Source organism: Ailuropoda melanoleuca, chromosome 11 (assembly GCF_002007445.2).
Source record: "Ailuropoda melanoleuca isolate Jingjing chromosome 11, ASM200744v2, whole genome shotgun sequence".
Lineage (NCBI taxonomy): Eukaryota > Metazoa > Chordata > Mammalia > Carnivora > Ursidae > Ailuropoda > Ailuropoda melanoleuca.
Window position 1 is genome coordinate 7446268 of NC_048228.1, and position 22401 is coordinate 7468668.

At 44.1% G+C, this 22401-nt stretch overlaps 1 protein-coding gene across 10 annotated transcripts in view; it reads left to right on the top strand.

Annotated features, from left to right (window-relative positions):
• Positions 1 to 22401, top strand: part of KIF1B (kinesin family member 1B) — a 121710-nt gene that overhangs the window by 92282 nt on the left and 7027 nt on the right. For all 10 annotated transcript variants that reach the window (XM_019808121.2, XM_019808122.2, XM_019808125.2 and 7 more), the window contains 14 exons: positions 628 to 718; positions 2400 to 2518; positions 3142 to 3197; positions 5021 to 5129; positions 6458 to 6524; positions 7353 to 7437; positions 10266 to 10371; positions 15229 to 15343; positions 16177 to 16310; positions 17072 to 17133; positions 18280 to 18425; positions 19063 to 19302; positions 20404 to 20475; positions 21731 to 21852. In XM_019808121.2, the coding sequence (XP_019663680.1) occupies positions 628 to 718; positions 2400 to 2518; positions 3142 to 3197; positions 5021 to 5129; positions 6458 to 6524; positions 7353 to 7437; positions 10266 to 10371; positions 15229 to 15343; positions 16177 to 16310; positions 17072 to 17133; positions 18280 to 18425; positions 19063 to 19302; positions 20404 to 20475; positions 21731 to 21852 (1524 nt within the window). The remainder of the gene's footprint in view (positions 1 to 627; positions 719 to 2399; positions 2519 to 3141; positions 3198 to 5020; positions 5130 to 6457; positions 6525 to 7352; positions 7438 to 10265; positions 10372 to 15228; positions 15344 to 16176; positions 16311 to 17071; positions 17134 to 18279; positions 18426 to 19062; positions 19303 to 20403; positions 20476 to 21730; positions 21853 to 22401) is intronic.

Genomic DNA, 22401 nt, shown 5'->3' on the forward strand with positions numbered 1-22401 from the left:
CATCAGAGACTCTTCCTAGGCAAGAACACCAAACACAGGCTTTAAGTACTACCTTATGGAAGCTTGAATCTGCTAGATCTTTTCTTCACGAAATGATTTCATAATTTTTATTCTCAGTAAAAAAGTGTTCCTACAAAGAGATAGGAATTCACTGAATCCGCTCTTGATGCTCTCTCAGATATTCTTGCATATGTGTCCGTGTCCTGTCGGTCAGTGTCAGTTAATATTTCAGCCATTTTTGAAATAAAATCTAAAATGTTGTCTGAGCAATAATGGAAAATGTATATTACAAGAAACTACAAATTACTTGACTCCGTTAAAGACTCTGCTTAAGTAGTCTGCTGCTTTCCATCGGATCCAAGTCAAGTTCTTTTTTTTGTTCTTTTTTTTTTTTAAGGGGGGGTGGTCGGAGGGGGCAGAGGGAGAGAAAGAGAGAATCTTAAGCAGGCTCCCTGCCCAACTCGGGGCTCTATCTCACGACCCCGAGATCATGACCTGAGCTGAAATCAAGAGTCAGATGTTTAACCGACTGAGCCACCCAAGCACCCTGGCAAGTCAGGTTCTTAAAACATGGATCTTGATGAAACTGTGTAATGCGAAATTCGTGTGTCTTATTTTTTTATTAAGCTTTTTGCATCGCCATGATGAAGCATTCTCCACTGAGCCCCTCAAAAACAACGGCAGAGGAAGTCCTCTGGGCTTTTATCACGTGCAGAATGTAAGTGACTTGGACATCTTTGCCAAATGCATTGCAGGTCTAGGGGTTGTTTGAGAGTCCTGTGTTAGGCAGTCATCCTGTGTGGGTGGCCGTTGGCTTTCTCAGCCCTGGAAGGAGGATTATCCAAGCTGCTTTGTGGTGAGAATAGACAATGGAGGGAGTGGCCCAAGCAGTGAGGTAATCCTCAGTGGACTGAGCGGCCAGCCAGCCTTTTCCGAGTTACAATGGGCCCCATGAGTGGTGTGGGGGTTGGGCTGCCAATAAAATGTTCCATCAGTTTGAATGTAGTGAGTTGTTTCTAGTGTTTCCTTCCTAGAAAAATAAGTGCATTTAATGAGTTTTGTTAAATTTAATGTGTTGTCCTTTAAACTATAAGATACTTAGATTGCTTAGCTGTAGAAAAAATTAAATTATCTTTCGTAGCTAAATTAAGATTCTGTCTCTTTTCCTTGCAGCTGATAGTATGATAAATCCATTAGTGCCCCTTACAGCTCTCATTTGTGGAGTAAGACAACAGGCCTTCCGTCTCTTCTAGGAAGGGTCACCGAGACTCTGTTCAAGTCATCGTCCTCATCACAATAGCTAACATTCTTTGAGAGCTTATTTCGTGTCAGTCACTGTTCTGAATGACTTTTTTGTGTCTTTAATCCTCACCTTTATACCATAGACCATCATAACCCCCATATGACAGCTGAGATAACAGGCACAGAGCAGTTAAAGTCACTCACTAGGGTGACAGAGCTAGGAAGAGGCAGAGTTAGGGTTTAAGCCCAGAGCAGTGTGGCTCTGGTGTCCAGGATCCTCACCACGACAGGAAACACTCTCATTATCTTGCTAACCATATCCACTCTCTAAAGTACGAGCAGAAAGGACAACACTGAAAATGGAACAGCAAACACAAAACACCCTGTTTTCTTTGTAAGGTTTAATTGCATGAATGTAAGCATGCACGTATCTGATAAATATTCACTGGGATAGTATGCACAAGGACTGTGCCTGGCACGGCTGGGGAGTGAGGATGAACCACAGAGGACTATGCCCCCAAAGAGCTTAGGGGAAATAAAATGCATATGTGAACAGCAGTAGCGCACAATCTAGAAAGGTATTCCTTAAATGCAAAGGGAGTGGAAAGAAGGGAAGGTTATTTCCATTAATAGAAAGATACTTTGAGTTATGTTGGGTAGAAAAAGGAGGTGGGGAACTTCCTGAAGGATATGGTGTAATAAGAAAAGGTGGTTGAACTTGGTATTGTACCTGGTGCCTGGTCAATAGTCATGTTTTTCTCACTGTTGTTACTATTAAATCCGGGACTTGAAGTATGGGAATGACTTAGAGGCACAGAGATGGGGGCAGGCCTTCCAGGCAGAGCTGTGTAGTCTGGGCCAGTCCTCAGGCACCACAGGGGAGCGAAGCGCAGGCAAGAGGAGCAGCGGGTGAGTTTGTGCCTAAACAGTAAGTGTGTGAAGGGGCAGATGATGGAGGGTCTTGAAGGCCTAGAACTCGGTAAAGTTGCTTTAGAAGAAAAACTGGGGAGGAGCCCCTGTCTTGGTGTGGGAGGCCTGCAGAGTCAAATACCCAGCACATACTGGCTACTCAAAAGTGCTAAAATTCTGATTGCACCAAACGTGTGTTTGTTACAGTCATTCTTTGCTTAACCTAGCTTGGCTTTCTTCCTTACTAGATTGCAGTGGAGGTCACTGAATCATTTGTGGAATATATCAAAACCAAGCCGATAGTATTTGAAGTCTTTGGGCATTATCAGCAGCACCCACTTCATCTGCAAGGACAGGAGCTTAACAGGTTTGAACCAGAGAAGCAAAGATTCTTGTTGTTCGTCTTGTTATTCCTATCCCCGCTTGCCAGGAAGGAAGAAATCTTTTAAGGGATTAAGATAACCGAAGAACAGTTTTCTCTGTTACCTGGTGTTTCCTCTTTAGAAACATCACCACCTTTTTTGTAACCCACTGAACCACTCATTATAGGTAAAGCACATTGAATTTTGCCCAGCGGACCTGGAGTACCGTCTCTTCTGTAGGAAGAGACTTCGAACAGCTTAGAAAGTGTGGGGATAAAACATGAGGCTTGTGTGTAATTATTCGTCACTACCCAGAACTTTAGGGAGCATGAGCTATAGGTGGAGACATCACAGTTGGTGAGGAGAGCAACAGTGGGGCCTTTGGGTGGTGGCAGAGTGTCGGTGTTAACAGAACATTTCTCATATTGCACTTACTAACTAGGATCCACAGGGGACTTTTATTAAAATATCTGAGCCTCGGTTTCACTTTGTGGGATTATGTCTGATGTCTGATATCATGCCTTATCTGAAAGTGCAAATGATCTGTTCCTAGAGGGGATTTAAACATGCCATTAATGTCAACATGAGACCCTTTCTCAGCCTTGAACTTTGTTTCCTTTCTTTGCAGCCCACCTCAGCCATCTCGTCGCTTCTTCCCTCCGCCCATGCCGCTCTCCAAGCCAGGTGAGCCCTTCTCTGGTTGACAATGGCTCTTATTCTGATGGCTTTTCAGACAGAAATCATTTTTACATGCCCGTTCCACTCCCGTGTATCCTTACATATTCCTGTGTCTAGCAGGAACTGGAATTCTTGGTTCCTGATTTAAATTAAGTTAAGAAACGATAGGGCTCCTTCCCTGCCAACTCTCTGGTCTTCTTATTGGAGATTTTGATAAACTCCCTCTTCCTAAATCTCTCTGCTTTATATGCAGCTCCTCCTAACTGTTGGGTGATTGGGCATTTCTTTGCTTATCAAATGTATTCTGCATGTTCATTCATCTTGTTTTGCTTTTTCTTTATTTTCATCCTTTTTCCTCATTGCCCACTTGCCACCTTCCCCCCCGCCCCCACCCTGTACTTGTTCTCCACCCCTGTACTCCTGCTCTCCATCCTGCCTTCAGACCATGAGAGAAAGATTGAACTGGTTCGGTTTCTCATAGCGGACTATGTGAATGCGCATGTGTTGGACGCGTTTTCTGAGCACGCCAATGCACTTGCTTCCAGCGCTGTTGCCACCTTCCAGGAGGGGGCGGACCCAGGGCCGCCTTTTCTCTCTCTGCCAGTTCCAGGCTGCCAGAGTGAGAGGGCACCCAAACGAGATGGTTAGTAGCTGACTGAGCTCTGCCTTAGATGTAGAACTGTCCTCAGGGACTTACCCTGAAGCCTGGCTGTCTGTGTAGGAGACACTGGCACTGCTGTTTGCTGCTTGAACCGGATCTAGGGTCTAGCACATTGTCCAGAATACGTTTCCTTTGGAGAGATGTGAGGACACACCTTCTCTACCTGTGCCTCTTTCATATCACCCTGGGGGGCCGGCGGGAATCTCCCATATGTTTGTTCACTTGGATTCTTGGCAATGGTTCTTTAATTTTAAAGATTTTTACTAGTAGGTGGGGTTTTTTTAATGCTTCAGATTTTGCTTTTTGGCCCTCTGATGACTACCAGAGTCAGTGACACTAATTTTTTTCTTGACTAGCGGCACCAACTCATGTGGAATTCAGCTGGAGTGAATAGTGCAGATAGGCTAATATTTGACTATACTATATGGGTCATAAGGTCCCTCTAGGTCCCTCGTGTCAGTGGGTCATACGATACCTTTTTAAGATGGCAGGCTAAATATTCGAATCTACTTTTTGTAGATGAGGAGACATACTTCCAGAGATTAAGGGACTCAATCAAAGTCGCCTTATAGTTGCAGTTGAATAGTAGTAGATCCCAAGTCACTGGACTCTCACTCCAGTGCTCCCAGGTTCTGAGCAGAGAATGTGCACATTAGAATCACCTGGAGGGATTTCAGTCCTCTCAGCAGACTGGGTCCCACCCGTAGAGATTGTCATTTAATTGCCTGGGCTTCGGTTTAAGATCCCTTTTGCAGAGAGGTTTGGGAACCACTGGGCTGGAGCACAGGTCTTCCCTCATGCACTCCAGCTTTGAGGAGACCCCGTGAGGTGTGAGGCTCTGCCCACATTGTCTTTCCCACATCATTTCCATGCTCAGCATGCCACAGAATAGGAGAGTCTAAGGAAGGTTTTTGAATGGTTTTGTGAGCACATTTACTCTGCGCAGAACCTGTTTTCTTGTCAATAGATACTGTTTGCTCAGAGGGAGAAAGATACCAACTCTCCATTTTCCCAGTTCTCTGAATTTAGAGGCACTAATGTCGTAGATGGTGACGTTTATCTGGGTCTTCTACTCTTGTTACCTTTACCAAGTGTGTCCTTAAAGAGCTTATGCTTTTACTAAGTAGACTTGGACCATATTTTGACATTTTCTAAAAACTTTTTAAAGTTCCAGCTACCAAGTTAAACACCATGAGCAAAACCAGCCTTGGCCAGAGCATGAGCAAGTATGATCTTCTGGTTTGGTTTGAGATCAGTGAACTGGAGCCTACAGGAGAGTAAGTCCAACTTTCTAAATTTTTAAACAAAGGCTAAGTTTTTCAAAATTAGAAAACGTAATTTTGAGTTGCCTCATATTCAGGTTAAAGAATCATTGTCACTGTTGAATTCCAGTTTTGAATGGAATTTTTGGTGGTGTTGGTATTATTCTTTGAATTAGATGTTTGTCAAAGAAGTGACCGTCAGAGTAAAAATTTGCCTTCGTATTAGCAACAGCAAGGACACAGAGACTGGCACTCCGTATGGGGAAAGAAAACTTACAGAGCGGATTCCATCAGCATCAAAGTAAAGGGAGTCACAAGCATATTGCACATAATATAGTCAGGACTTACCTTAATAATCTCAGTGAGAGGATTGGGGGCAGAATGTTTCTTTAGACCAGGGCTTCTCAACCTTGGCACCGTTTTGGTCTGGATAATAACCTTTGTCAGGGGGGACTGTCCTGTAGGACATTGAGCCGCATCCCTGTCCTCTACCCACAAGATGCTGGTAGCACCTCCCCTCCAGTGTGACAACCACAGATGTCTTCAGACATTGCAAATCACCCCCAGTTGAGGATTGTTTTAACCTAGATCAAAATAATCAACATCAGCTTGCTTTCTCTGAGTGAGCTGTGTTAGAGTAAGTGGTGAATGTAATTGTTGTTCACAGTTGTCTTGAAAATACTCTTGGAAAAACACACAGAAAAGATCCCATTCTGAAACGGAGGCAGGGGGCTTTATCAGTTCATATAAAGGGTAGGGAATAAATGTTACCCCAATGATAATGCCGAGTACTGCCGTCATGATCATCTCCATGGAATATTTTTTGAGTCCCTACTCTGTGTGAGATATGGCCATTATCAGTCCTGTATTTAATTGTCAGTAGTGACATTACTTTAAGAAATTGTACTTTTCATAGACAGATCTATAATGTGATTATAACTTGCATTATGAGGGAGACATAGTTATGGTAATCTACTGAGTGCATTGCGTTCTGATTCTTAAAAACTACCTAAAATCTGAAACGATCCCTTTCTTCCCTCTTGACACCTCCTGTTGCACTTGTACATTTATTTATGGAATATCTGTTACGCAAGAGGATGGGATGGAGCCGAAGGATGTTACTGTGCTGTGAGCACTTCGGTCTGGTGAGGGTGGTGTGGCATGGATAAGCGAAAAAATTCATTAAATGCAAATGACTGTGTGGTGAAGTGCCCCGATGGCGAGGAGGACAGGGGAAGCAGAGACCACGGGGGCTGTAGCGACAGGGAGGACCTTGCGGATGAGGTGGCACTCAGCACAAGCTTCCCATCTAACTGCTTTCTCGTGCGTTTCTGTTTTTATAGGTACATCCCGGCTGTGGTTGACCACACAGCAGGCTTGCCCTGCCAGGGGACGTTTTTGCTTCATCAGGTACTAATGAGGGAGCCAGAGAGGGCCTAGGAGAGGACGGGCACAGAGCTCTTTCTGTTTCTCTGCTTTTCCTCTCCACTTTAAGTGGATTTGGGCATTGAAGAGACCTTGTCCTTCTTTTTTTTTTTTTTTTTTTTTTTTTTTGTATGTTTGTTTTTTAATGTTTTTTTCTCAGACCTTGGCTTATATTATACCCTTGCTTATATATGTAAATATATTTTTGTTTTATTCAGTTACTATAATTTGTGCATGTCCCAATGTCATTTTATACAATTCTGTTTTCTTGTATATAGTTTTCATGTTTGGAAACTGTTTTTTCACAGTTAAAAGTTCTTAATGGAGATAGAGGATTGAAGTTGCAATGGACTAAAAATCTGGCCATGAAATGTAGGTCCTCCTTTGGTAAATCAAAAGTAGATTCAGTCAGTGCTCAAAAATGCTTGACTAGGGCGCCTGGCTGACTCAGTCTGTGGAGCATGGGACTCTTGATCTCAGGGTTCTGAGTGGAGGCCCCACATTGGGTGTAGAGATTACTTAAAAATAAAATCTTTAAAGAAAATGCTTATGACCCAGGCGAGCGTAGGAGCTGAGGGTCTCACATTCTGGGTCTTACGATCTGGTCATCTGTTCTTAAAGCCATGTCAGAACCTGGTTCTTCCTCAGCCTCTGACCTATATCCCTTGTTTAGAGTAACAGTGGGGACAGCATTTCCCCCTCTCTCCAGACCTCTCCTCTTGCCCAGCCCTACACCATACAATCCAGAAAACAACACACAAGAGGAAATCATAGATTGTCCCAGCTAAATTGCAACCTTTCTCCGTTACCTAGGGCATCCAGCGAAGGATCACAGTGACCATCATCCATGAGAAGGGAAGTGAACTCCATTGGAAGGATGTTCGCGAGCTGGTGGTAGGTGAGTACATCCCATCGGCTGAGGTTGGAGCCAGGCTTTTTCGAGGAACACAGGGAATGTGGGGAAAGAGTACTGGAGAACACAGAGTGTGGGGAACATGTGGCCTTGAGTTTGAAACTACTCTTGTTTCTCAGCCCCCAGCATTGGGGGTATGTTATTCAATCACCCGTTATTTTACTCAGTTACTGTGGGACTGGTTCTGTGCTAGAGGTTTGGAGAGGGTATAAGAGAAGTTTCTGCTCGTTGTGAGCTTGCAGTTTTGTTGAGGAGACAACGTATGTATGTTTAAAACAGTTCAGGGTACCTGGCTGGCTCAGTTGGTGGAGTGTGAGACTCTTCCTTTCAGCGTCATGAGTTCAAGCCCCACCCTGGGTGTAGAGAGTACTTAAATAAGTATATATACTTTCAAAAAAATAGCAAATAAATAAAGCAGTCTGATGAGTAAGTGGCAAAATGAGGGCAAGTGAGAGAGATGGATCCAGGAGGGTCTGAATAGATGCAGGAGGAATGAGAGTATTTTCATCTGTTTTGTTTTGTTTTCCACACACAGAAACATCTAGAGTAAGAGAGTCAGGAATGTCTCTAGCATGCAAATGGCTAGAAACCCATGGCCCAGGGTCACATGATGAAAAGAAAAAATTGACTAAACCATATAAGCTTTAGAGTCTAAAGCAGGGTTCTGAATCTTTTATTGCCCTGAACCCCTTTGGCAGTGGCGAATCCTCAGAATTATGCTTTTAAATGTAGAAGGTAAAGTACAGTTGACCCCTGAAACATGAGGGTTTGAAGCCCAGTTGAATATTCACTTTGTAACTTTTGACTCCCCAGAACTTAACTGCCAACAGCCAGCTATTGGCCAGAGCCTTCCTGATAACTTAGTCAATTAACACATATTTTGTATGTTACTATGTGTTATATACTGTATTCTTAAAGTAAGCTAGAGAAAAGAAAATGTTATTAAGAAAATTGTAAGGGGGCGCCTGGGTAGCTCAGTCGGTTAAATGTCTCTTGATTTTGGCTCAGGGTCATGAGATCAGGCCCCGTGTTGGGCTCTGTGGTGGGCTTGGAGCCTGCTTAAAATTCTTTCTCTCCCTCTTCGTCTGCTCCCCTCAGCTCAGGCAATTGCACTCTCTCTAAAAAAAAAAGAAAAGGAGGGGCGCCTGGGTGGCACAGCGGTTCAGCGTCTGCCTTTGGCTCAGGGCGTGATCCCAGGGTCCTGGGATCGAGTCCCACATCAGGCTCCTCTGCTATGAGCCTGCTTCTTCCTCTCCCACTCCCCCTGCTTGTGTTCCCTCTCTCACTGGCTGTCTCTATCTCTGTCAAATAAATAAATAAAACCTTTAAAAAAAAAAAAAAAGAAAAGGAAGGAAGAGAAAATACATGTACAATGCTGAGTGTATTTATCAAAAGAAATCTGTGTGTAAGTGGACCCTTGCAGTTCACGCCTATGTTGTTCAAGGGTGAGCTGTATACAGGATTGCACAGGGAACTAATGGTACTGAAATTGTTCAAATACTAAACAGATTTATAATATAAACTGCTCCTTATATTAATGCATTAAGTGCATTAAAGAAGCAGTGGGTCTAATTTCTGTCATTCAGAGTGTGATGAATGTCAGGATATTTTACCTTAGTATGATATGAAAACTTCTGTGATTTCTACTGTGGACAGAGTCACAGGTACTGCTGATTTTCCTATGGATTGACCCCTCCCTTCATAATTGAAGGAAATGCAAAATTTCAGTCAGAGGTTCATGAAAATAAAGTTGTAATTTTTTTTCTCATTTAAGCACATGGACCTCCTGAATTCTGTACATAGACTCTGAGTATCTATGGACCAGATTAAGAACCGCTAGAAGGGAGATTGTACTCTCTTCTGTCTAGGGTAGTTGTTTTCAAGCTTTTTTTTTAATGAACACTTAATATACTTTCTCCGTAGCAGGTACATTTCTGAATGCTCTAAAAATATTAGTTTATTTAATATAACATAGCAAACATATAACATGGTTGTAACAATCATGTGAGGGCAGAATTATTTTGGTTTTTTTAAGATTTTATTTATTTATTTGACAGAGAGACAACTAGCTAGAGAGGGAACACAAGCAGGGGGAGCAGGACAGGAAGAAGCAGGCTCCCAGCGGAGCAGGGAGTCCGATGTGGGGCTCGATCGCAGGACCCTGGGATCAGGCCCTGGGCTGAAGGCAGACGCTTAACGACTGAGCCACCCAGGCGCCCCGAGAATTGTTAATCCCACCTCACAGATGAGGCTCAGAGAGGTTGAGTAATATGCCCAAGACTCACAGCCGAAAGTGTTGAAGCTGAGATGTGAACCCAGGCAGTCCAGCTCCATAGGCTGTGCTCTTGACCTCTGTGCCGTACACCCCCTAGGGTTCCCTTAGTGTTAATTTGAAAATGGTTTTGAACAAGAAGGCAGTATAATGAGGGCAGTGGCTTAAGAAGTTAACTGGAGCGTAGCGTGGATTGGAGAGGGGGAGAGGTGAGCAGCCAGGAGACCAGTGATATGGCCACCGCAGTGTTCTGGACAGGAAGGGGATGGCCTTTGTGAGCAGGTGGTGGTATTGGAAATAAAAGTTGAGATGAATATGAGAAACTTTTTGAACAGAGAATCAGCCAGGTTTCACAGTGGACTAAATGTGGGAATTAAGTGGCAGGGGACACAGAGAATCGTGGGAGACCTCTCGGTGGTGAGCCACATGACCCTTCTAACACCCAAAGGTACCAGAGTTTAAAAGTCTCTCTTTGGCTTAATGAATTTCTGTTGTGTTTTTAAGTGTACCCCTGTCCTAGTTTCTTTATTCTTCCTTGTAGGCCGGATCAGGAATAAGGCTGAGGTGGATGAGGCTGCGGTTGATGCCATCCTCTCTCTAAATATTATCTCTGCCAAGTACCTGAAGTCCTCCCACAACTCCAGCAGGTAGGGCCCCCATGCAGCCCGATGAGTCCGCCCTGTGGGAGTTGATGGCTCCCCCATCAGATTCCTTGTTCACCAGTGATTGCGCTTCAGGTGCAGAAACAAATTCCTTTCTTACTTCAGACATCCCTTTCCTCCCTGCTGCCCTGCTCTCCAAAAGTAAATAAATCAATAGAGATCGGGTCTGTGGGTCAGTTACCCGTATAGAATGAAAATGTTCTGTCCTGTGTGGAGTTTGAGTAGATGTAACACAGTCTGAGAGACAAGAACAGAAAAAGAAAATGCAGCATGCTACCCACGGGTTTAAAAGTACAAATTAATTGTTGCTGAGACTGAGTGTTTTCCTGTGAAGGGGTTGCTGTGGAGAAAGGTCTGTTGGTCCTGAGTGTCATGGAAACATGCTCTCCCCGGCATAGCGAACCCTCTTGTGTTTAGCCTTGGCTGCTGCCAGCAGAGGCTCCAGGAGTCTCAGTGTTTGCTTTTCATTTTCATTTACTCATAAGGGTGATAAATTAATATATATAAACTCTTCTGAACAAGGTTGTCTGCTATAAATAAGGAATTTTATTTTTAATTTTAAATTAGTTTCCCTTAAAATTCCATTTTATAATCAAGTGATGACAGTGCATAAAGTACCTAGCCAGTCTGCTTTCCCATGTCCGACTGGAGATAAATCTACTGGGGTCCCCACTCCCTCCCCAGGAAAGAAGATATGTCATTGTGCGCAGACCCCAGTCCTGTATGTGGCAAGGGCTGGGAAGCGGGGTGGCCTCTGTGTTACAGGAGGACTTCTGTACACCTCTGTCTGTTCCTGAAAAATGTGCTCACATCTGTGTTAGAGGGGAAAAATGAGACAAAAAAGCAGAATCAGGATTAAAAGTTTGGGCCAAGAGGGCGCCTGGGTGGCTCAGTTGTTAAGCATCTGCTTTCAGCCCAGGGCCTGATCCCAAGGTGCTGGGATCGAGCCCCACTTCAGGCTCCCTACTCCGCTGGGATCCTGCTTCTTCCTCTCCCACTCCCCCTGCTTGTGTTCCCTCTCTCACTGGCTGTCTCTCTCTCTGTCAAATAAATAAATAAAATCTTAAAAAAAAAAAAAGTTTGGGCCAGGATTCATTTTTTTCCCCATTGTTTCCTTGTGTGACAGTTTTACATAGAAAAGAGGGAAAAAAAGCAAATGTCTGCTTTTTGCCTGTAGGAGGAGCTGCAGGCGCTGTGAGAGGGAGGGAAGGAATCTGAGAGTGTGCCTGCATGGGAGGGGGGCAGAGGTCAAGAGGCATGCTGTGGCCCTGCCCGGTCTCTTCCTGGGCAGAATCGTGAACAATCCCTTTCTCTGAAGTCAGCATTAACCCCACAGGGTATTTTCTCCAGCTGGACGCCAATAGCAGATATTCAGCCGTCATTCACCATGTTTTCTTTGCAACTCTGAGAAATAGGTCTTTAATTTCCCTAGAATACTTAGCAAAATACACAGAACAATGATGTTTGGTTGCCTGCATTCGAGTAACCTTCAGAAGCCCTTTGATTCATACCCAGCCATGGATCAGATGCCGTAGGAGATTAATTTGGCTTTTGTTAGAAGCAGCTTCTTTCACAGAAGTTGAGAGTTAATTAATCGAAAAACCTAGCTACAGTCAAGTATAATAAAAGGATACGCACTTTAAACATTTTAATTTAAGCTATATAAATGTGCACTGATTTGTCAAGCTCTTACTATAGGTCCAAGGCCTTTCCTTAAATTGTAGCCTTATTTATTGAACTTCTGATTGTCTTTCTTGCAAAACCATGCCCATAATTCATCATCTGATTTTTAATTTGGTAGAGCAAGAACTAGAAACCTATAAAGAATCTAAATGCAAAATCCTTTAAACTTTTTCTCATTTATCGTTAAAATTTTATTATTTGCCCCCCCCTTTTTTTATATTGATTGCACCCAGACTTAAAAGTTTAAAAAACAAGTGTTTTTTAAACAACTCAGCATTATCACATCTTTTAAAAAACATTGAACTTGGGGTGCCCGGGTGGCTCAGTTGGTTGGGTGTCTGACTCTTGATTTTAGATCAGGTCACGAGCTCAAGGTCATGAGATCAAGCCTTGCGTCTGGCCCCGTCTGGCTCCGAGCCGACCCTGGAGCCTGCTTGGGATTCTCTCTCTCTGCCCCTCCCCCTGCTCTCTCATGCTGTCTTGCTCTCAAAAAAAAAAAAGTTCAACTTAGTTTTGTTTCGCACTAAACAAAAATTCCTTTTGCCCTCGTGTTGCATGGATTTGCCTAATATTTGATTAAATTAGATGATTATAGTAAGTACAATTTTATAAACAGGTTCAGGACCAAATACTATTAATCCTTGATAAGCGCACCACTCAGCTCTTGGAAGCAAACTGTCTGGCATATGAGATACTGCTAGTTTAGGATGCTCAGGGCAAAATGGACATCCCGCTTTACATTTTAGGAATATGGAGAGCATAAGTTAATTTGGCAAGTTGCTAAGTGGAATTTGGTTAAGAGAGTTTTTGTTCTGTTTGCCTAAGGTGTAATGTTGAAAGTTGACCTTAAAAAACTCCAGTGTGGGGGCGCCTGGGTGGCACAGCGGTTAAGCGTCTGCCTTTGGCTCAGGGCGTGATCCCGGCGTTATGGGATTGAGCCCCACATCAGGCTCTTCTGCTGTGGGCCTGCTTCTTCCTCTCCCACTCCCGCTGCTTGTGTTCCCTCTCTCGCTGGCTGTCTCTGTCTCTGTCGAATAAATAAATAAAATCTTTGAAAAAAAAAAAAAACTCCAGTGTGGGTGTGCGATGCACATTTACCTATGAGAGCTCTTCCGGCGTCCTGATAGTGGTGTGTAGCCCACAAGGTCCACTGCTGCTTTTCTTCCCAGTCCTGCTTCTGTGTTACCTGATTGACTTGGTTTTCCCTTCACTCCACAGCAGCTTCCTACCGTTTCCAGTACTGAGTCGCCTGCAGACAGGGTGTTAATAGAGGTGGTGTCCACCATCCCTTCTGTGCCCAGCATGTTCCTTAAGTAAATGTCTCAGGAGAGGGACCCATGTCATTGTAAGCTGTCTATCAAATTGTGCCCCATGGAGTTCTCTGTTAATTGTCCAGTTGGATTCACTTTGCTTAACAGCAAATTTGTCTTTTTGTATATACTTTCTTCTCTTTTGCTTTTCTCTCCTTTTTCCTTTCCTTTTTTGTTCTGCTACTGCACTAACGAAAGCTTTTCTATGTTTTTGCAGGCTCTTTCTTGATAAGGATATTCCTAGGTATTTTCTGTTTGCTTTTTTGCACATTAAAGATTCTAGTTTATCAAATGCTTTATGTCTTATGTTGCTTAGACTACTGTTTTAATTTAGTAGTTTTTCCCCATGCAGACCTAGGATAGAGCAGCACCTTATACTGTACCCTCGGTGCCCTGGCTTTCCTGATGCGTGTACAATTTCACATACAGCTTTTTAAGTGATTGGTAGAGCTCTCCTTTTCTCATTCCATGGACTAAACTTGTCCATTTCATTCTTACGCACCTTCAGGTTTTCCTCTGCGAGATTACGAATTAGAGTGTCCCTCCCCTCCTTTCATACGGAACCTCGGGCTGAGTCTTCTGTTCTTCTCTGTCTGTCCTCTCTCTGCCACAAGGTTGAAGTTTTGTTGCTCTGTAGCTTTGCATAATTATTCACTGTTTTCTTGGTCTTGTCCCGTGAGGTAGTAGAGAGCAGTTCGGCTATTTGGGCAGCTGAGTCTGTGAGAAATAGGTTGTTTATTTTTAAACATTTCTCTTTCTGCTGTCAGAGCTGCTAGTCTCTATTTGTTTTCTTCTTTCGGGGGAAAAAAGATCCTGGTTCAGTAGTGAAGGAAGTCTTTTCCCATCTCTCATCATCAAGGGAAGTTATTTGTCATAGGAAATCTAGAAAAGACAGCAATAGCAAGGTTACCATTTGGGAAGGAGCGGAGGAGGAATGTAGAAGGAGGCAAAGTGTGCAGGAAGTCTTTCTCACTGAACTGGGTGAGAGCCGGTAGTGATGGAACATGTGCAGAGTAGACACTTCTCATGGGGCCCCGGGGTGGGTGGGGACCGCAGGCAGAGCTGGAAGCTGGGCTGTCACTCAGTGCAGCGCTTTGGACGAGGCTGCACAACGGATGTCAGGTCAGGTCTGCGGGGCTTTACCAGTAGGAAGAAAGGAAGATATTAGAACATCTTAAACAGTTTCTGGGTGCTTATCAAGTCAAGCTTCTAGTTGTTATGGAAGTGTTAAGATTGGTTTTCATGTGGATTTTTTTTGAAAAGTGAAAAATAGTAGTTAGCCGGCTTTTGTATTAAAATCATTCTTTTACTGAAACATCAGCTGAGAATAGCCTCTTGTTCCTTTATTTAAAATTAGATTCTCTGTACTTAAATTGTTCTGCGTGTTTCCTCCGTCAGGCCTCACAGGTGTTGGTGACATCTCAAGGGCCCAGTGGAACTGGACTGGGATGTGAAGATAGGCTTGCAGGCTCCTGAGGATTTGCTTTCTGCTCTTTGTTGACTGACAGAGGCGCTTACTTAGGTTTTCTTCCTTTAGTTTCTATCCACAGGCACTTATCCTTTTCATCTTAATCTCTTTGATCTGTTTTTATGCTTATGGGCAGAGAAGCAGGCTTGTCCAGAAAAAAAAAAAAAAAAAAACATAGCTAAGTGCTCCTGGATGGTGGTTGGGGCAAGAGACTGGGGCCTGCCTTTTCCTTCCAGGGGTTAAGGACTCCACTGTGTCGTTAGATTTCGATATGTTGCAAGTTTTCGTTGGTGTAGAATTCGGTAGTGTTATTGACAGAGGACCTGGACTAAGGTGACTTTGCTTCTTCTGGATGACTCCCTCTTGCCTTTCTGACCTCAGGACCTTCTACCGTTTCGAGGCAGTGTGGGACAGCTCCCTCCATAACTCTCTCCTCCTGAACCGAGTGACGCCCTATGGGGAAAAGATCTACATGACCTTGTCAGCGTACCTAGAGGTGAGGAGACTTTGCACCTACATCACCACGAATGGCTAGGCCTGAACAGTGGGCAGGTTACCCCAAGAAATGAGGAGGAAAGATTCGACGGATTTTGTCAGCTGTTTGCTACTATTCTGATTGTATTAGCTTCTGCTCCTAGTCTCTGTGTAGTCACGAAGTCCTACAACAGGGCACCTGGCTGGCTCAGTGAGAAGAGTGAGCGACTCTTGATCTTGGGGTTGTGAGTTCGAGCACCATGTTGGGTGTAGAGATTACTAAAAAAAATAATAAATAAACTTCAAGAAAGTCATATGGCTTCTATTATAACTTCAGTTTTAGTAACCTAATCACCTTCTTCAAAGAAGGTGCACTACAGGCTCTGCTCACAGCCTGTAGTGAGTAACAGCACAGACCCTGGAACCAGCCTGTCTGAGTTCGGATCCCTGTGCTGCCACTTACTGCCAGCGTGTCCCTCCACAGGGACTCTCTCTGTGCCTCAGTTCCCTCATCTCTTAAATAGGAGTGATAATGATGGCATTTACCTCAGAAAGATGTAGAGAGGTCATATACTAAAGCATTAGAACAGTGCTTGGCCCATAACAAATAATAACTATTAGCCATTATTTCAGAAGAAAGTTTTTTTTAAAAAGTTGGGGAAAATAAAGCAGCTGCAAGGACTACAACCTGATCTGGCACGTGCTATCTGCTGAGCTGCTGTTGAAGTCATTGGTAGAGCTGAAACCGTGCAGCCCGCACCTCTGCGACCAGCTTTCCGACTATGCTGGTGCACGGAGTCCTGCCACAGATGCTCTGTCTGCATTTAACTGGAGGCCACTGCCTTGTGCTTTCAGTTGGATCATTGCATCCAGCCAGCGGTCATCACTAAGGATGTGTGCATGGTCTTCTACTCCCGGGATGCCAAGATCTCGCCGCCACGCTCTCTGCGCAGCCTCTTTGGCAGCGGCTACTCAAAGTCCCCAGACTCGTAAGTTTCTGAGCTACACTTGTGTGTAGCTTCCAGTTGGTTTGCCCACTATAGAATCAGCAGAGCCCTCAGGGTCCCTGGCTTGCTCTTTCCGGGTTGGCTTGCCACCTGCTACCGGGAGTGCAGTAACTTGGAGGTGTTGGCATTTACCGAAATCCTGATGGATACATGAGTGTGTGAAGGAAGGAAGGAGAATTACATGGTGAACACTTGCAGAACAATTTTGCAGGGACTAAATGTTCTTTCAGATGTCATTAATTCTAACTGATTACCACTGGGATTTTCTTCTTTTAAAGATTTATTCCTATTTAAGATATATCAAAATGTGTCAAGACTAACACAGATTACCTGTGCCTCGCTACCCAGCCCAAACAATAAGTGTTACTAATACATGGAAGGTTCAATACCCTTCACAATCGATGCTCCTCGTTTCATTCTAGTCAGACTTTCCCCCTCATCTCTTCTCTTGTGGTAAGGCAGGTTTTTAATTTTTATATTTGTTTTATAAGATTTTGGTTTATCATTCAATTTTATTCCTCCTGTTGAAGTAATTCAAAATATTGGGATGAAAACAAACTCCTTCTAGGAAAAATATACTTCTTAAGTTCAGAATAAAAAAAGAAACAAGAAATGTCTGTAATTATATTTGAGGGTGGGCTGCAGTCCCTACACAGGAGACAGTGTTTTAAGTAGAAGGAATTGAGATTTTCCTGTTTTTGTGCTACAAGAAGTTAAACAGTTGTTTGTTTTAATTCGAATAGCAATCGAGTCACTGGAATTTATGAACTCAGTTTATGCAAAATGGCAGACACGGGTAGTCCAGGTAAGCCCTTATGGATCGGGGAGGTGATAATTATCTTTGCCTGTGTTTGGAGTATATTTTGTCAAAAATCTATCCTACCCACGTGGGATAGATAGAAAATTCTTTAGAAACCAGGTATATTTTATAAGCCAGTTTTTTGGTGGCAGTGAGAGTTACCTTTTTCTGAGTTACAACACTGTTTGGTTTGTGACCTGCGAAACTGTTATAAAAACTGTAGTGAACAAAATGTCACGAGGTTGCAACATATTATAAAAAATTTGCTTGGCAAACTTCATAACCCTTTCCCTTTCCACGTTAGCGCCAAAGATACCTTGGCAGGGTAACTTTATAGGTGCTGTCAAGCTAGAATTCGAACTTCCTGTGCTCTAGGGAGACAAATTATTAAGTTGAATTTGTGCTGGTCCTTTAGATGTCACTTTGGACTGCTGCTGTCCTCTAGCTTGGTGGTCTTGAGCAGCCCTCTGCATTTCTATGTTTATAAACCAGAACGTGGACAAAAGTCAGGGTTTTTAAAACACATTTGATTAAGGTGAGTTTGAATCATTTTAGAGAACACATACAGAAGAAGGTCAGGTCCAACAGGTAAGATTTAGATTAAAAAAAGAATTTGAATATGAATCCAAGTCTCAATAGCAGCTAATTATAGTGTCGGATACTTCCTTGAGAAACTTTCTTAGTTAACATAAATTCATGTCTTTGATATGTAAAAACGGTATAACATTTTTTTAAATTAATGGGAAATGATGGGGCTGAAACTGTCTGTCATCTGCAGTCCTGAGCTCCCGAATGTGGGGTGTGTGTTGGGGGGGAGGATGGAGAATGGTCCTTTCCTACTTTTTTCATATGGGTGTATTTCCATATATTTGGAACCATAGGGTATAGACTATTCAGTCTTTCTATATTTTCACTTAACACAATAACTTGGGCTTCTTCTCAAGTTGCATCTTCATAGTTATCAAAAAATATAAAACTCAGTTTTAAAAGAAGTTCAGAGAATTGCTTTGGGGGAAAAGGGGTGAATTTTTATTAAAATCCCATGTATCTTGACTAAGTGTCTTGGTTTGCCATGTATATGAATTATTAGTTTGTTTTGAGCTAAAAATGCAATCAGATTTTTCTCTTAAAAAAAAATTCATCTTGTCTTAGGCATGCAGAGGAGGAGAAGAAAAATCTTGGATACATCAGTGGCGTATGTGCGGGGAGAAGAGAACTTAGCAGGCTGGCGGCCCCGAGGGGACAGTCTCATCCTTGAGCACCAGTGGGAGTTAGAGAAGCTGGAGCTCCTTCATGAGGTATCCAAAGGCAGGAAACGCTCAGATGAACTCTTGAGCGCAACTCCCGAAGTATCAGACACATACTCACTTTCTCTTTGTGATCTTGGCTTTTCAGCTTTCAGTCATGATGGAGGCATATTTTGCTTATTAGGATCCTAATGAGCTTTGGGGCACCTGGGTGGCTCATTAGTTGAGTGTCCAACTCTTTTTTTTTTTTTTTAAAGATTTTATTTATTTATTTGACAGAGATAGAGACAGCCAGCGAGAGAGGGAACACAAGCAGCGGGAGTGGGAGAGGAAGAAGCAGGCTCATAGCGGAGGAGCCTGATGCGGGGCTCGATCCCATAACGCCAGGATCACGCCCTGAGCCAAAGGCAGACGCTTAACCACTGTGCCACCCAGGTGCCCCTGAGTGTCCAACTCTTGATTCCGGCTCAGGTCATGATCTTGGGGTTGTGAGATCGAGCCCCATGTCAGGGTCCTTGCTTAGCTGGGAGTCTGCTGAAAATTCTCTGTCCCTTTCAGTCTCCCTCTGCCCCTCCACCCTGCTCAAATGTGCGTGCACTCTCTCTCTCTTTCTCAAATCTTAAAAAAAAAAAAAAAAGAATCTTAACAAGCTTCATGTTTGCTGAGGCAGTTGTGTCGATCTTCTTAGGTGGAGAAAACTCGCCACTTCCTGCTGCTGCGTGAGAGACTTGGTGACAGCATCCCCAAATCCCTAAGTGACTCGTTGTCCCCCAGCCTCAGCAGTGGAACCCTCAGCACCTCCACCAGCATCTCCTCTCAGATCTCTACCACCACCTTTGAAAGCGCCATCACTCCCAGCGAGAGCAGCGGCTACGACTCGGCAGACATTGAAAGCCTGGTGGATCGAGAGAAGGAGCTAGCTACCAAGGTGTGACTCCCTTCCTATTTGCTGAGCACTTTCCCACCGTGAGAGCCCTGTGAGCTGGTTGGATTTTTCATTTTCATCTTTCTTTGAGGGCCTCTGTTTCAAGGCCTATACTAGCTGTGAAAGTAGAAATAAATAAGACTCCATTTCTACCCTCACTGAACTCACAGGTGACTTGGTGACAAGCATATAGTAGAGCTATGTGTCTGGAGTCTGGGGGAGCCAGAGGAGAGGCCTCCATGGGCTGGTGCTGGTGAGCTGAGCTCGGAAGGCTGCACCAGTGGGAGCCACGTGGGCTACACCTTCTGCGCTAGGGAATCACGTGGGGGACGTGGGGAGAGGCAGGAGATGGGATCTGAGACATGGGGCAGGAGCAGCTCTTGCAGGGTCTGAGGACTGGACTAGATTGTAGCGTGTCCTGGGGGTGACATGGAAATATTTTAAACAGGTATTCATGTTGTGGCAGCAAGAAAGAGGGTGGGTTTGGGGTGACAAAGACTGGAGGCTCAAAGAGCTCTTTGCTGCGGTGATCCAGATGAGTGATGGTGTGGGTCTCATCGGAGGCGGGAGGCTGCAGGGTGAAGAGGAGGAGTCGTCACAGAAGAGACATTGGGGAGGTAGAGCCGGTACTCCTTGTTGCCCGGAGAGGGTGGGGGAGGACAGAGGCGTCGCCGAGGATGACTCCCGGGCATATGGTGTCTGGGCAACTGGCCCACAATGGAATATAGAGGTGAGAGGGCTTTCGTGTCGTGTTGTTTCAATAACCGAACTGTCTTCTAGTCAGTTTAGAAAAATGTGTCCATCCAGAAGTCTCCATGGCTTTTAGTACCAAGGTGAATCGGAAGGGACACTTTTGTGTTCTTGAGCACTTCTAAACTGTGGTGTTGGCAGCTTTTGTCGTCTTGAGAATGGCTTTTTATCCACTTAATTTGTCTTTCTTAGGCATACGCCAGGCTCCCCTTGCTAAATTCTTACTTAATTCTAGAGCTGTTGGGGCAGCACCTGAGCTCCACTGTGGGTGTTAGCCTGTTGTTTTCTCTTCCTGCCTTGCATCCAAGGCTTCATTTAACCATTGAAACTCACACATTCCTCTCTCTTCCCTAGTGCCTGCAACTTCTCACCCACACTTTCAACCGAGAGTTCAGCCAGGTGCACGGCAGCATCAGTGACTGTAAGGTGAGCAGCTCGGATTTCCCGTCCCAGGTTCCCTGCTTTGAGGTGGCTTCAGACTAGTGTACGGCTCTTGTATGTATTTAACTTTTCAGAGTCAGAACACTGACTTCTGCAGATAAAGGTATCACCCTGTGTCTCTTAGAGTGCTTTAGATGGGAAACATTTTGGCTTTTCCCCGAATCCCATGGAGAAAATCCTATAGAGGCTGGTATGTCACTGTATGGCAGGACACCAGAGGTTCCGAGGTTCTTGGTGGCATCAAATGTTGTTACCTTTGACGAAGGATGAGGCGTTAAATTAGCTTCAGGCATACAACATAGTAATTGAACAATTGTGTACATTACGCAGTGCTCACCCCACGGTAAGTGTCGTCCCCGTCTGGCACTACACGATGTTATTACAGTATTACTGGCAACCTTCCCGACGCTGTACTTCGTCTCCATGGCTTATTTATTTTATAACTGGAAGTCTGTACCTCTTCATCCCCTTCATCTGTTTCCCCATCCCCTCACTAATCTCCCCTTAGTTTGTTTTCTGTTTTTAAAAGTCTGGTTTTTTGGGTTTTTTTTGTTTTGTTTTGGTTTTTAGGTTCCACATATAAGTAAAATCGTATGGTATTTGTCTTTCTCTGTCATATTTCACTTAGCATAATACCCCCTAGGTCCATCCATCTTGTCACAAATGGCAAGGTCTCGTTCATTTTTATGGCTGAATGATATTCCATCATGTGTGTAGACCACATCTTCTTTATACATTCGTCTATTGATGGACACTTGAGTTGCTTTCATATCTTAGCTATTGTAGATAATGCCGCAGTGAACATAGGTGTGCATATGTCTTTTTGAATTAGTGTTTTCGTTTTCTTTGGGTAAATACCCTGTAGTAGAATTACTGGATCAAAGAACTGCCTGATACCTCTCAAAGTGTTGATTTGTTTGCCTGCCTTCTCCACGTACAGCGTAAGCTCCAGGAGGGCAAGGCCTGTGCCATATTCTTAGACTAGTGCCTGTTGTTCTAAATAGTGGGCTCATAGAGATAGGCTCATTTAATTAATGCAGGACAGTCACAAAATAAAAAGCCAGTCTTCCCTCTTTTGTAAATGATTCCTACTGTGACACTCAGGCCAAAAGGCATCTTCTTGAATGACCTGCAGCAGCAGATTTATGAACATGAGGTCACTGGGTGTCAAAGCTCCTCGTTGCAGAGGCATTTTGGGTTTTCAGCTGAATCTCACTTGCTGTCTTCTGTTTGCCTCCAGTTGTCTGATATCTCTCCTATTGGACGGGATCCCTCTGTGTCCAGTTTCAGCAGTGCGACCCTCACTCCCTCCTCCACCTGCCCTTCTCTGGTAGAGGCTAGGAGCAACTCTCTGGATCAGAAGTAAGTACCCTAGTTTACTTAAAAAAATAAAAGAGGCGCCTGGCTGGCCCAGTTGGTGGAGGATGCAACTCTTGATCTTGGGGTCTTCAGTTCAAGCCCCACGTTGGTGGTAATGATTACAAGCAATCGATCGATCAATCGATAAAAAACTTGGGGGACAAAGGAAGCCACGAGTACCCAGACTTCACTGAGAGAAGCAAGTCTAAGAACCAAAGAAACACCAGCCTTCCTCTTGCTCAGTGGCTCTCCTCTGAGAGCAGGACCGTCCCTCTCGGCAGCACTCAAAAGTATGTGGGGACCTTTTCTGGATATCACAGTCCCAGGGAGATGCTCCTGTACCTTCTAACACCACGTCTGACTAGCTTTCTGCATGAAAACCCTTGGTTCCTCTTCCGAATCCCTCCCCTGCCCATTTTGGCCTTCTGTTCCCACTCCTGCTTGGTTCCCCAGTTATACCAGACAGAACAAGCCCCATCTTGGGGAAAACAGTCTAAAACTCATTTGGAAAAAATATTTTGATGGCACAACGAAACATATTGGTGAGAATAA